A 13,285-nucleotide genomic window follows, 5' to 3' on the forward strand; every position below is an offset into this window, starting at 1 on the left:
GTTAAACCGAATGACCTTTTGACACTTCAAAATCTATAAAATACCTTTATATGTAGCAAAATATAATTAAAACCTTTTGAATCTAGTTGTACTACTTTACATACTTTGGATGTCGTATCTTTGTTTTTTATTATTATTAAGGCCTTTGGACAAAAAAATGACCCGTCAAGTCATTGACCCATATATTATATATATATATTATCATGAGATTCACATTTATAAACAAGCACTAATAATATAATGCAGAGAGTCTATGTGAGAGTGTGTTAATGTTTTTCTCTGCTGACCAAACACAGCTGGATGTGCTGAAAATACTTCATTCCCCACTTCAGATTCCCAAGCTGTGAAAAGTGAAAAAGCGACAGCGATTCTCTTGAAGCTTCTATTCACAGCTGGTTTGAGCACTACTTCACACTGAGATTATCAATATCAACTCAGTGAACCATAATCTATAGGTGCTGTGCGATTTATGCAAGAAAGATGTGTGTTTTTGTATTATGCACTGAAGGGGCTTGAATACCAATCACATGCACTGCTCCATATTCTGTTGCCAGAGGGCTGGTGGCTACTGTATTGCATCAGAACGTGTGCTGTCATTGCTGTCGGTGGAAGAAACTAAATCAAACTTTCAGTCAATAGAACACAGACATCCTCTAGCTGGAGTCAGCGCGGTGGACACAAGGGACCGCGAACAATCATCTGTCTCTTCTAAAAGTCGATACGAAGCCATCCACAGAGGCAAATGTCTTCAGTTTCATGAGATGGTCCCATTTTGCGTATCATAACACAAAGGCTATAGATGGTTTCTCTACAGAAACAGAGAACTGTTAAATGATAGAATACGTCTGTTGTACAAAAACCACACATCAGTCGGTTCTTGTGTTGTCAGGACACATTCCTCTCGCAGCATCTGAAATGCACTTGTGTTATAATCGGAGCAAAAAATACTCAGTGTATAAATATAATAATTTAGAAATGAAACTCTGAATTTTGATAGCACGTCACATTACTTCATATTAAGTCTGAACTTGATTTACAAAAACTAATATTTGAAATCCCAGTAAAAAAAAATGGCAACATCATTCCGATCAACCAATCAGATTTGAGGGACAAGTTTACAGTTTATGTAAAGTTTAGGCTTACAACCAGGGTTAGTTGCTTTTACATCAGTGTTATTCACCTATCGTTTCCCTCTTAATTTAGGGATAACTTATGGATAGGGTTAGGTTTAGGGGTAGGGATAGGGTTAGGACAAAATTTTCGGACAAGAATGTTTTTCCAGGATCAACAAAATATGAAATATGAAAATACGAACATGTCTTAATATGTAACAGAAGACCTTGGCCTGGAAAAGTTTGAAGACCCCTTCAATAGAATATTTATCAACAAGTAATTCCATTTTCCTTTCTCCGTGTCTTTACAGGTAATCGAATGCATCACACAAGGACGTGTGCTGGAGAGGCCACGGCTTTGTCCCAAGGAAGTGTACGACATTATGCTGGGATGCTGGCAGAGGGAACCGCAGCAGAGGTTGAACATCAAAGACATCCAGAAAATTCTTTATGCCTTGGGCAAAGCCACACCTGTCTACCTGGATATCCTGGGCTAGTGTTTGTTGGGAATATGTTTGGATGTCTGTCTGTGTCTATACAACGGAGGAACGAACAACCTGGGATTTACCCAAAACAACATGTACCTTACTGCGCCACTGTCAGACAACTACAACATGGGGATGGACTTAAGTGCCTGCTACTCCTTTCGATACACTGGATAACAGTCTTTCAAAAGCACTTTTACATTTTGTTTACCTGCATATAAAGATGTACAGTTCTACTGCAAGAAGAGGAGTCTCCTTTCTCTATTTCTTTCTTTTTTTCAGTTTGGTAAGAACAGCCTACTTTTAAACTCTAAAAAAGGAATAATGGAAACCTTTTATTTTCCCCCTAAAATATGGAAAATTAAAAAAAAAAAAAAAAAAAAAAAAAATTTTTTTGTTTCCTTACTGCCTGACAATTCTCCCCGTGGTTACTTGTTTTTCATTTTATAAATATATATATTTTTTATTTATTTTTCTTTCACCTCCGAGTGTGGATGTATGCCATGTTTCTTGCTGAGGGTATATCGCCTTTCGGATATGACTGCTTACCGTTGCCATGTCAGATGATTGGCAAGGACTTTTTTTAAAAAAAAAGCCTTACTGCGCTCTGATTGGCCGGATCTTCTCTTTGACTCTACAGGAAGTATCCAACAGGGCTTTTAAATATTCTGAGGAGCTTTTTAGTGAATGGATTAACTTGAAGGAACCACCAATCAATACAAAGGAGTTTATTTAAAAAAAAAAGAATGTATATAATGTAAATTTCTGTGTCAAAAGCAACAGTATGTTAACTTATTTCATTTCCTGATTAGATTATTTTAGTTCCTTGGCGTGCTGTTACGGTGAGTGAATTCTATAAATATTTTGATAATATTTTAATGTTTTTTATTTTTCCACATGTCCATAGAATGTATGTTGATATTTCTAAATTAACTTTTTTTTTCCCATTTCCCCCTTTTGTTTTGAATGCGACCAAGAGCTCAAAAACGGTTAGGGTTTTCAAGGTGGAACACACCACAAAAGGAAAATCATGAGACGTTGCCTCGCTCCTTGTATTCCAGAGACCATTTGCTTCTGAAATGAATGTAACAGGAACAGTAGATTTGTTTCCCATGTGAGATCATGCCCAGATAATACTCATATTCCATTCATTAGCCCTCGTTGCTTTTATGAATTGTGCTTAAGCTTCTTTGCAAACATCGTCTTTTCTCATAGTTTGTGTAATAAAAGAGAGATGGTTAAGCTAACTGGAAGAACTAGCATGAGCAACCTTTTTTATTATTTATGCATTAATTCCATAAGAAACACTGTCCATTCCTAATTCTGCAACCACTTTCCTCTAATAAATATTGTAGCCGCTAATAAATTCAGCAAACTATAATTGAAGAGAGTTCATAACAAAATTGTAGATTCTGTCAAGTAATATTCTTCTTTTCTCCCCAGTGTTTAACAATAAAAGACTGTAAACACAATAATGCGATAATTGTATATTCGAGATGGAGCTTTCCTAATACTTAAGGGCTTATTTGAAACATTCTTCATTTATTATGAAGTGACATTTGGATTTTATTGTAATGTGTTCTCTCATTCTCTCAGTTTTGCTGGCTCATGCTTTTCATTCAAGGTGATCTGTGGCTCAGTATTTGTCTAATGATAAATCTGTAATCATTACACATGGAGTAAATCAGCCAAGTAAGCATTAGCTTTGTGCCTATCAGTGCAAACGATTCTTGAGCACATATTAAGTGACATTTTAGAACTTCATCCTGAATTTAGCTTAACCCTTACATATACCAAAAAATTTTAGGTGTATTTTATGTGCGAGTGCTCACTTTGATTCTCGCAACTTTATCCTAACTAAACCATTACCAAAAGTGAAAAATGTGAAAAACTTTCCTGCTTTTCCTTAAATTGCTGTTCGATTCAGCCTGTCCATCTCAGTTCGACAGAACACATTTGCGCTTAACCATAATCTCACCCTTCACATCAGGAAAAGTTCCTGGCGCAGAGGAAGTGACTTGAACATTTGTTGATCTTGTTGTGTTGTTTCTTTCTGCTTCCCACAGTGGCCAGATAATTCTCTCCACATCTATGACAAGGGGGAAATTGCAAAAGTCTTTCAATAACACCGCCAGCGATGTGCTTATATGTGATAAGATGCTCCTCATTTTGATATTCTTGTCGGCTATGGGGCCCTACTGCAGATATCCACTGACTTTACAATTTTGCACACCAAGCTTTCGTGTAGAAAAGTAACAGTGGAGATTTACCCTGGTATGGGTACCCAAATGCTTGCTTGAAAAGACTTGAGGTTTAAGTAAACAGGCACCTGCATCCCGGACGAGCCCCCAATTTGGGACTGCATTTTAAGCACTGACCTCTTTACTGATTGTAATTTCTGCAAATCTCTTTTTGATGTGGCATACCAGATTTTACATGTCAATTGTAGTACACAGTGAGCTTTCATGCTGAATTAGCTTCTAATTGGAAGGAAACAGACAAAATGTCACTTTTGGCAATGACAGCAATTCACAGCTTTCCTGTAGAGAGACGAGACTTCGTGAATGCATGTGGGGCTGATTTTCAAAATATGAAAATAATATGTTAACATGAACAGGCTATTATTTCTTCCTTGGTCAACCCCTTATTCAGTTTGGGAAATTTTCTGGAAAAAACAAACAAAAACACTGCTGCCCACCTCACATTTATCTTTAATAAAATGCTGGTTTATTCAAAAAAGAAAATGTTATCAGCACTAGCATGCTTCATCTCCACTGCTGTAGTTTTTAGCAATATTATTAAATGCTAACAATCAATATTAAATGAATCATTTAATCATGATGCATTAGAAATTTGTCTGGGCATTTGTTTAGTGACTGGCCAGCATTTTCCTCTTCTGAAACCAAATTTTGCAAAACATAAGTTTTTTGTGAATAGCCCCTTTCACACAGCAATCCCGGAAAATTACCATAAATTACCGGAATGACTTTACCGGTAAATACACAAGTATGCTGTTCACACGTACAATGGTGTCCTGACTTTTTACCAGTAAGAGACCATTCACACATCAACAGCAAATTTCCGGTAAATTCTGTAATGTCAGTCATCGGAAATGATCTTTAAATGCTGCGCCATTGTCTTCATCCACCTGCATGAGGAGAAGCACTTTAGTTTCACTATCTGTTCAATTTTTTGCTTTTAAAAACACAAGACATGCATAATAGTATCCAACTGCAGAGCCGTGGCGCTGATGAATGCAAAAGAAGGCTTGGTCTTGAGTGACACAACGTGACACTTCGAAAAAGCTGTGAGACGTGGTGCAACGGTCAAAGATGATCAAATATCGCATTAAAAACTATTAAAAAGCTTACTATAAACAGCATGGAGTAATCACGTCATCTCCATAAGAACTTTATGATTGTCCCAAAGCGGACTTCTTACGTTAGCGCGTTCTGACTTTGTATGTGCTCATACCGGTAATCTTCATTCTGCGTTCACACAGCGCATTATACCGGTAATTTACTGGTAATGTTACAACTTCCCTTACTGGTAAATCGGCAGAACCAATTTACCGGTATTTTTTAAAAGGTCCTGTTCACACATGATCTCTTACCGGTAATTTACCAGTAAAGACTATATGTGTAAAAGGGGCTAATGTTGTTTATATCTGTAACAAATGAAAATATAAAACTGCACTTAGTTCTTACCTGTTTCCTGAAGAGGACTAAAGGTTGCGGCTCACTGTTGAGGCGGTGGTTACTGAAGATTATTTGAGTCATTGGGTACATTACTGTGACTAACAGGGTTGAAAGAGTCAAACATTTCTCTGCGGTTTACTTGGTGAGACCGATCGTTGCTCAACGACCTGTGAAAGGTGGATTATACAAACGCGGCGAGAAGGGGTCGGGAGGCGTTAGCTGTGGGGAGTGGGGAGGCTGTATCTTTATCACCTGAAGCCGTCAGAGAACTGGCGCGAACTGAATTAGTAGTTTCTGTAAATGAAAGGACGTGAGCGTGTAAGCCACAGCTGGTTTGGAGAGGGGGATCAGTAGAGAGAGAGTGTGACAGCAGGGTGACGGTATGCCAGCTCCAGGGGTTGCCGTGACTCTAATGACTTCACCTTGCAGAAATGGGTGGAAATTACCAATGAAATGAGTTTTTGGCCCGGGCTTTTAGATATCCCTTAAATATGATGGCCAGTCTTTCGGTAATCCCCCTGAGGCAGAGAAGAGAGGTGTGTGTGGTTGTATCTGTGTGTGTGAGAAAGCGAGGGGTAGGAGAGATGAATCAGTGAAGGTCACACACTAACAGAGTGGATAGAAGTGCCACAGCGCTGTCTGTTGGCAGGCTAACAGAGTTGAGTTAAGCATTCAGAGCTGTGAGGCAAGCAGAATCTCCCTCTCTCGCTTACCGCCGCCATGGCAGCGAGCAGGCGCAGGGCGATTGATGAGAGGTTTAAGACCTTAATCATGAGGAGAAGAAGCGAGGCAGGAAGCTGGAACATTACGTCTGGAATGAGCTCTCTTTCAGCACTTCATAACCCTGCAGAAGGGCTGCAGAAACCTTGGCACTGTCACGCTTCGCTGCTGATCTCAGATCAGCTCTCTCCTCATCCATTTATCCTACCTTCTGTGGGCCTGATTTACCAAAGCATTTAGCGCATGCAAGACTGCTTTACTGGGACAAAGTGAGGTAGAAAAACTGTAATTGGCCAATCACAGGCAATGTTGCTAAAAATCAAATGTCTAGATTTGCCGGCAAATCGTTTCAAGATGTCATGCGTTAACTTTTTTACCCAAATTACTGCCTTTGATATATTCTGTTTTGAGCACTTGGAGGCAATACTAATCCGAGCGTAGCTTCTTTCAAAACCAGTAACAACCCCATCAAATTAGCCGCCCAGCTTTTAGAACTCATTTAGCACCCCGACACTTGATGTGGCCACCTGGAGCATTAATCTTCAAGAGATGCAGTCACGCTGAATATCTTACTGATTGAATCTGTTATCCCAAATTGTTGTCGCTGCAGATCTTCAGCTGTCACTGTGGCTCACATAAAACATGCTATCCGTTTTTTTGCCTGCAGGATAAAACTCATTTTCATTGCCTTCAAAACATTTAATTAAAGATCCTTATCTGATTTGAAACCCCACTCCTAAATTACAAATGAGACTACCAGAACAAGTCCTTATCTACCTCCAGTGCATTGCCGCTTAAGTACTCTTAATGTACTGTGGAAAGAAGAGGTTCCAAACTTGTGCTCGATTCATAGCACACTCTGCTGATGATACGAATAACAATAGCAGCGTTTTTATACCTCTGAAGTAGCGATATCCCTGAGAAAGGGCCAGCTGCATTTTGAGAGCATGAGTTTGCTCACGCTGCAGTTGCTGTACACTCTTTGGCACATGGACAAGCATGTGAATCTTGTTACTTACAACCTAAAGTGATCTATAGTTTAGGCCGGAAGATCTCCTGAGCTGTGGGAAAGGCTGAACCCGCTTTCAAGGACAGTTGTGCATTTAACTCGGAAAGCCCGGCCAAATGCAACTCCGGTTTTCTTTAAAAGGGAGGTTAAAATTGACTGCGGCATTAAGACTTCAGATGGGGATGTCACCCCAGAGCAATCTCCTGCACTGTCAGCAGACTTTGACATCTAGATTAACCTTGCTGCTGTGAGCATGCTGACGGCTCTCATTAGGATGCAAGAAGCATCTCGGATCTTCTATTCCAAAGGTACCTCTTTCCCTGTGTGAAAAGGAAACTGGGAAGCATGAGCCAGCACATACACACTGATCCAAGGGAGGTCCTTATGTGTGTCCGTGTGGGAGGGGATGTTATCTTTTTTGGAACGGAAATGTTGAACAAATGGCGATCTGTCCCAGCCTTGCCACCCTTCCCCGAGTTTACAGTCCACCAGCAAGCAAAAGATATGCCAAAGGGTCTAGGTGGAAGTCTCTCTCTCTCTCTCAAGTCTTTTTGTACAGAACTGTTTTATTTCCTAATAGAGCCTACAGCCCTTTGTTCCACAGAAGAATACTTGTCAATCAGAACAAAAAGGGACTGAGCTCCTTTGAGCTCTTGCTCAGTCTCTTAAATGTATAATTCAACCTCGTTCCACTCTCTGGTCAAACCGCGGGAGAAAGTTGTTTTACCGAGGTGATTACTACAAGGCAGTTCCGACTCTGAGTGAAAAGTTATTTCTCTTGTAATTGTTTCTTTTCACTTGTGCCAGATAATGACTGTAACCTTGTTGGTCAAAGCTCAATATCTAAACAGCATGACGATTAGTCGTTACTCTTTTGTTGGTCAAGTTTGTAAAATAAGCTGCCAGTTGTCAACTCAATAAGGAGCCAATAAGTCACTTTTTCTTTCTAGCTGTAGCCTTTCCAAACGTCTTTCGTGCAGTATGCTTGTATATAAGGGTTTTGCTGCTGAAAAAGAAGTCTTAGCTAGTCCCAGCCTTGTCAAGATGTCGTTTAGCTGATTGTCCTGCTAAAAACAGCTTAAACCAGACTGGTATCCGATTAGCTGGTCCAATTGAACTGGGATTCAACCAACCATCAAACCAACTTGAGGTTTTTGCAAGCAATTTTTTACTGCATGGTTGTAATTGTGAAAGCACCATTCAAAACACTGCCTTTCACTTATGGTTATACCCATAACCCACCACCAATGATCTGAAGCATCAGAGGCAAATCAGGGCTCTCTGACTCAAGAAGCAAATGCTGAGAAACTGCTCTAAATGTCTTCCTTAATGGCATGGCTAACAGTCGAACACCCCTGCAGTGTTAAGAGGGTGCTAGCAGGGACCTACCCATACAATAATCTGACTAAAAATAGTGTTGCGAGAAGGATGTATAGAGCAGAAGTAGGTCGGCGAGTTTGTGACTCACTCCATGCTGCCTACGTTTGCCTGAGAACTTGGGTGACATTTCAGATCACAGCTCGTCTGCACTAGCGCTGCCTGCCACCCACAACATCATACGTTTAAATCAGACTACTGCAAACTAGCCTCTGACTGCAGCGTAACAAGAACATATTTGAGTTATAGTGTGACACCTGGCCTATGAGTTTCAAAGAAACCTATCATGATAGAGCTGACATTATAGTTCATGACACATTTAGTATATTGCCTGTTAAAGCATTTCGTGAGGTCAGGACACAACCTAATTAGGAATGTGGTGAAATCTGTTTCAGTCCTCGTATTCTTTTATTGATGCACATAATGCTAATGCAATTATGCAAACAGTTATTTATTTCTACATGCAGACCCTAGAGACTAACATATTAGGCCATTGCTTTCACAGAGTGTTTGATGGCTGAACGACAGCAAGAGAAGAAGGTCAGAAATTTTTATTTGGCCTTAGGTCAAAGTAGAAGCAATGTAGGACACATATGCTTTATTATCTGCCGCGGCGTAACAATCATCTATCATGCTATTCAACACAGGGATGTTTTTAGAGATCAGTCAAGCCTTTTTGTACAGTATGTTGAAGAGTTGGTATGAGGATAGCTCTGTTCATAAAAGTGGGCTAGTATATACGTTAAATAGTAAGCAAACATTGTAGTACGTATTTCTGACACTGTATTCGGTAATAGTCGCTGCTTAGGACCCAAGCGATGACTTTTCAGACTGTTGCTAGCTAAGCTAAGATGTTAGCATTAAGCTTCACGCTTTGATCAGACTTACTAGATTAGTTTAAGATGTTTTTGATGGGTTAAACCTAAATAGCTTTTGGTGGAATGCGACAAGGCTGTAAAGTTAGAGTTTTCTTTCTATCTTCCTCTCGAAAAGACAAGGTCTGGAAAGGTTATCTAAAATCTTAAATTATTAATCATTTCTGCTCTTTTACAAAAACTTTTTAGAATCCATCACAATATGGAGAGATAATGATACAGCAGTTTCTTCTTAGATGTAAGGCATACTAACATTGCATCATTCACATAAGCATAAGTCATTGGAGATAAGACGGCATTTGAACTTTTGGCAAAATTTGTGAGGAGAATTTTTTTTTTTTTTTTGTAAAGTCTTTAAATCTGTTTCTCAGACAGACTTGTGATTAAACAATGACAATTAAGATCCCAGACAGCAAAATAATGTGACCCAGATCCGGCCCACATCTGGTACATGTGGATTACACGCAGACCAGATGTGGGCCGGATCTGGGCCGACACTATGTTGCTGTCAGGGATTAATACGATTCTTTCTTTGTAAAGCAGGGTCTTTTCAAGACTTTTCTTTTATAAACCATTCAGATTGAACATTCTTTTTGCTAAATAATGTAAATCTTGTAATGAATGCCATAGATAGATAGTCTATTTGGTGTTTAAAGCCATATGAGGAAGTATGTATGTTAGGATTCATATTAGAAGTATATGCACATGCTTAAATTCTGTTCTATCTGACCACTTAGCTTTATTGTTTGTGAATCAGGGAAAAATGATTGGGTGGGTCAGGAATGGATATAATACAGAAGCAAAGGAAATGTTGTCCCCCTACTCTCGCAGTGCTAAATCCAATTGAAGCCGAAAAAGCCACAGCAGGAACTGACATTTCCAACCTTGTTTTAAAAGCCAACCTCAGCTATATTAAAGTCTGCAGGCAACAGGATTCTAGTCCAGACAATATGGCTCACCATGTATTGTTTTGACCATCTTTTCATCTCTCAAACATCCTGGCCCTCCAGGTAGTGGACGTGCACTCGAAAAGTAGATGTCTGAGCTGACGGCGCTATCTTATTGTCATGGTGCCTGGGCTCTAGAGGAAAGACCGGACAGGGATCTGGAATGCAGGGAGAGCAGATAGAATCCTAATCATGTATGTGATTGGACTCTATGTTTCCAGTAACTCATCACAACACTGGTAGATATTGGCGGAAGAGAAATATATTACAGGGAGGCTGTATTGCAGCGGCCTCACATCCATGTCAACAAGTTTTCATCGTTTTTCATGTCTTTTTAAATGGATGCTTTGCTCAACAGCTTGTTCATTGACGCCTTTGGTATTGATGTCACATAGGCAGTATATACGGTAAACAAGGCTAAGCGATTCATAAAACCATGTTAAAAGAAACTTATATTACGCATTAACAATATCTGTGTGTGTCACTATCATTGTAGTATTCATCTTTCAACCTAATATATTTCTCTTCCTGTGAATTGTGTGCGGGAAAAATCCATTGCAATATTCAACTGTGGGAGACATTTAAGCTACACATCTGTTTATATATGTGGTCTTTTTCATCTGGGCTAATGCGAGAACAGCAGTCAGGCAATGTCGAGTTCAAATGTCTGAATATTTATGTGTGATGAGTGCAGATATTTTGTGTTTTCATTGCCATTGAGCTGTGTACGGATTGAAAATAATAACTTTGTGACACCCTCTGGCATTCACAGTAATGTATTTTCCATCTGAGAAGTCCTAGCTGAAGTGCTGACTTTACGATTTCTCTTGAGTATTTCTGTCATCTTGTCCGAACCCTCGTTAGAATGATGAAGGAACGAGGTGTGAAAAAAAAATCTCACGGTTCCTCTATTTGTAACTCATCGTTAATCCACCTGTGTTCCGTTTACTGATCCATCTATAAACTAAAAACAGCTGTAACTAACTATGTATCCTATGATGATTTATGTAGACTTATTCTATAAATAAAAAGAAAAAATACACTCCCCTTTGTGTGATTTTTTTTTAAACATATATATATACTTTTTGCTATTTTTTATAATGCAACTTGAAAGTATAGCGGAAAGTCGGGGGTGAGAAAAAGCTGACACTATCAAAACAGAGCTGCAACCACATTCACTGTTGTCACAGATTCTTAGCCATATTTTTATATTAATGTCACTCTTGAAGCTCTACAATACCTGAATTACAGCCCAAAGTCATCTGAGCAAACAGGGCACCTTTTCTGGATCCTCAAACCTCTTTAGCTGCTTTGCCATCTGACCTTGAGAGAAATAACTGTCTCCTCATTCACACACAGTGGGCCGGAGAACATAGCCACTGCTGCCATTACAGCCATATATTATGTGCAGCCAAATCACTCTGCATCCACGACAGCCTGTCTCCAGGGTGGGAAGGAGGAGGCATTAAGCGCCTCTATACCTGCAGTGTGGCGATAACCTCTTTAGTCGTGACCTTTCCAGAGAACGCAGTGTAAAGCACTGTCCTCTTTTAACCCTCTGCAGTAGCATGGTTCAGAGACAATAGCAAATTAGACCTTATTTGATGCCCTCAGTAACTCACAATAGTGACAGACCTATTTTTCATATTTATATGGGCTGCACTGGAGCACTGCAGGAAAAATTCAGACTTGTAGTGGCATATTCCCTCATTTATTTCCACCAAAACACCCAAGAAATGTGCTAAAACACTTAGTAATGTGCTAAAACACACTAAAAACATCTTAGCAATGCCCTGGCAACCACCCAATAACCACAGTGCAATGCATTAAAATCCACTTGGAAAACCAATGCCCTGGCAAAGATCCAGAATAGTCTAGCAACTGCACTGCATAGCAATATAAAAGCCAATCAGAACACCTTAGCAACACCCTGGAAACCACCAGCATTTTACACTGACAAACATAACTCATGTTTTTTTTTTTTGTCTACTGAAAAAAGTCCAGTCTGTTGCAATAGCTGTGCCTAAGTTACAGCTTAGCTTAGTTTTGACATAAATGTGCACTAAGTTACAACTTGTGCAATATTCTTGCGAACATTTGCACTTTTTAACCACAAATGTTCGACTTGCACTGCTCTGCGATGCACCACGAATTACGTAATCACGTTGGAAAGGTCACGCGTGACGTAGGCGGAAGAATCGCTCCATCTCCAACTTCAAAATCATCCAACAGCGTTGTTTTACCTTTTTTTTTTTTTTTTTTGTAAAGGCCGTTTGACTTAGTCTTTGCATGTTAGTTTTGTAGACACTGGATCGGTACTTCTGCCTACATCACACATGACCTTTCCAACGTGAATATGTAATGCGTGGCGCATTGCAGAGCTAGTGCAAGACAAGCATTTGTCGTTAAAAAAGTATATAATTTTTCTTTTCTTTTTTTTATTTGACAGATCGTTTCGCTAGATAAGACCCTTATTCCTCGGCTGGGATCGTGTAGAGCCCTTTGAAGCTGCAATGAAACTGTAATTTGGACCTTCAACCCGTTGGTAGCCATTGAAGTCCACTATATGGAGAAAAATCCTGGAATGTTTTCCTCAAAAACCTTAATTTCTTTTCAACTGAAGAAAGAAAGACAAACATCTTAAATGACATGGGAGTGAGTTAACTATCAGGAAATTGAATTCTGAAGTAAAAACTTAAGAATGGCTGGTGCAGCCCTACCCAGGTGCTTAATGTGAATTAATGTTGTATGCTGTGTTGAGTGATAATTGTAGCTCAAAGATGCAAAATTAATATAATTGAGTGTTGCTAATTGTAACTAGATGTTAAAATGTATTTACTGTGGAAACAAATAGAGAATAATGAAACCAGGACAGTGAAGTATCCATGATCCAGCACTGCATCAGCACAAGGACAGCCATATTCTCTTCCCAGGGGTCATTGCAGCCAGAGTGCTGCAAATTCACTGTAGCTGAACTCCTGTATGTTGCGAAAGGAACAAAATGCTAAACAAGACTCAGAAACAGTGAGTAAATTTTTTTATACATATTATTTCAAATTAAT

At 39.4% G+C, this 13,285-nt stretch overlaps 1 protein-coding gene across 2 annotated transcripts in view; it reads left to right on the plus strand.

Moving 5' to 3' along the window:
* Positions 1-11,265, plus strand: part of ntrk3a (neurotrophic tyrosine kinase, receptor, type 3a) — a 221,842-nt gene extending 210,577 nt beyond the window's left edge. Inside the window, exons 17-18 of one of the 2 annotated variants that reach the window (XR_007928346.1) lie at positions 1,424-2,439; positions 2,575-11,265. Coding sequence is in view for 1 of the 2 variants with exons in the window: in XM_051884523.1 (XP_051740483.1) it covers positions 1,424-1,609 (186 nt within the window). In the remaining variant the exon portion in view is untranslated. Of the gene's footprint in view, positions 1-1,423 lie in introns of both variants that reach the window. The other variant, XM_051884523.1, reaches the window with a different exon arrangement.
* Positions 11,266-13,285: the final 2,020 nt, after the last annotated feature.

This window comes from Ctenopharyngodon idella, chromosome 24, assembly GCF_019924925.1.
Source record: "Ctenopharyngodon idella isolate HZGC_01 chromosome 24, HZGC01, whole genome shotgun sequence".
NCBI classification, from domain to species: domain Eukaryota; kingdom Metazoa; phylum Chordata; class Actinopteri; order Cypriniformes; family Xenocyprididae; genus Ctenopharyngodon; species Ctenopharyngodon idella.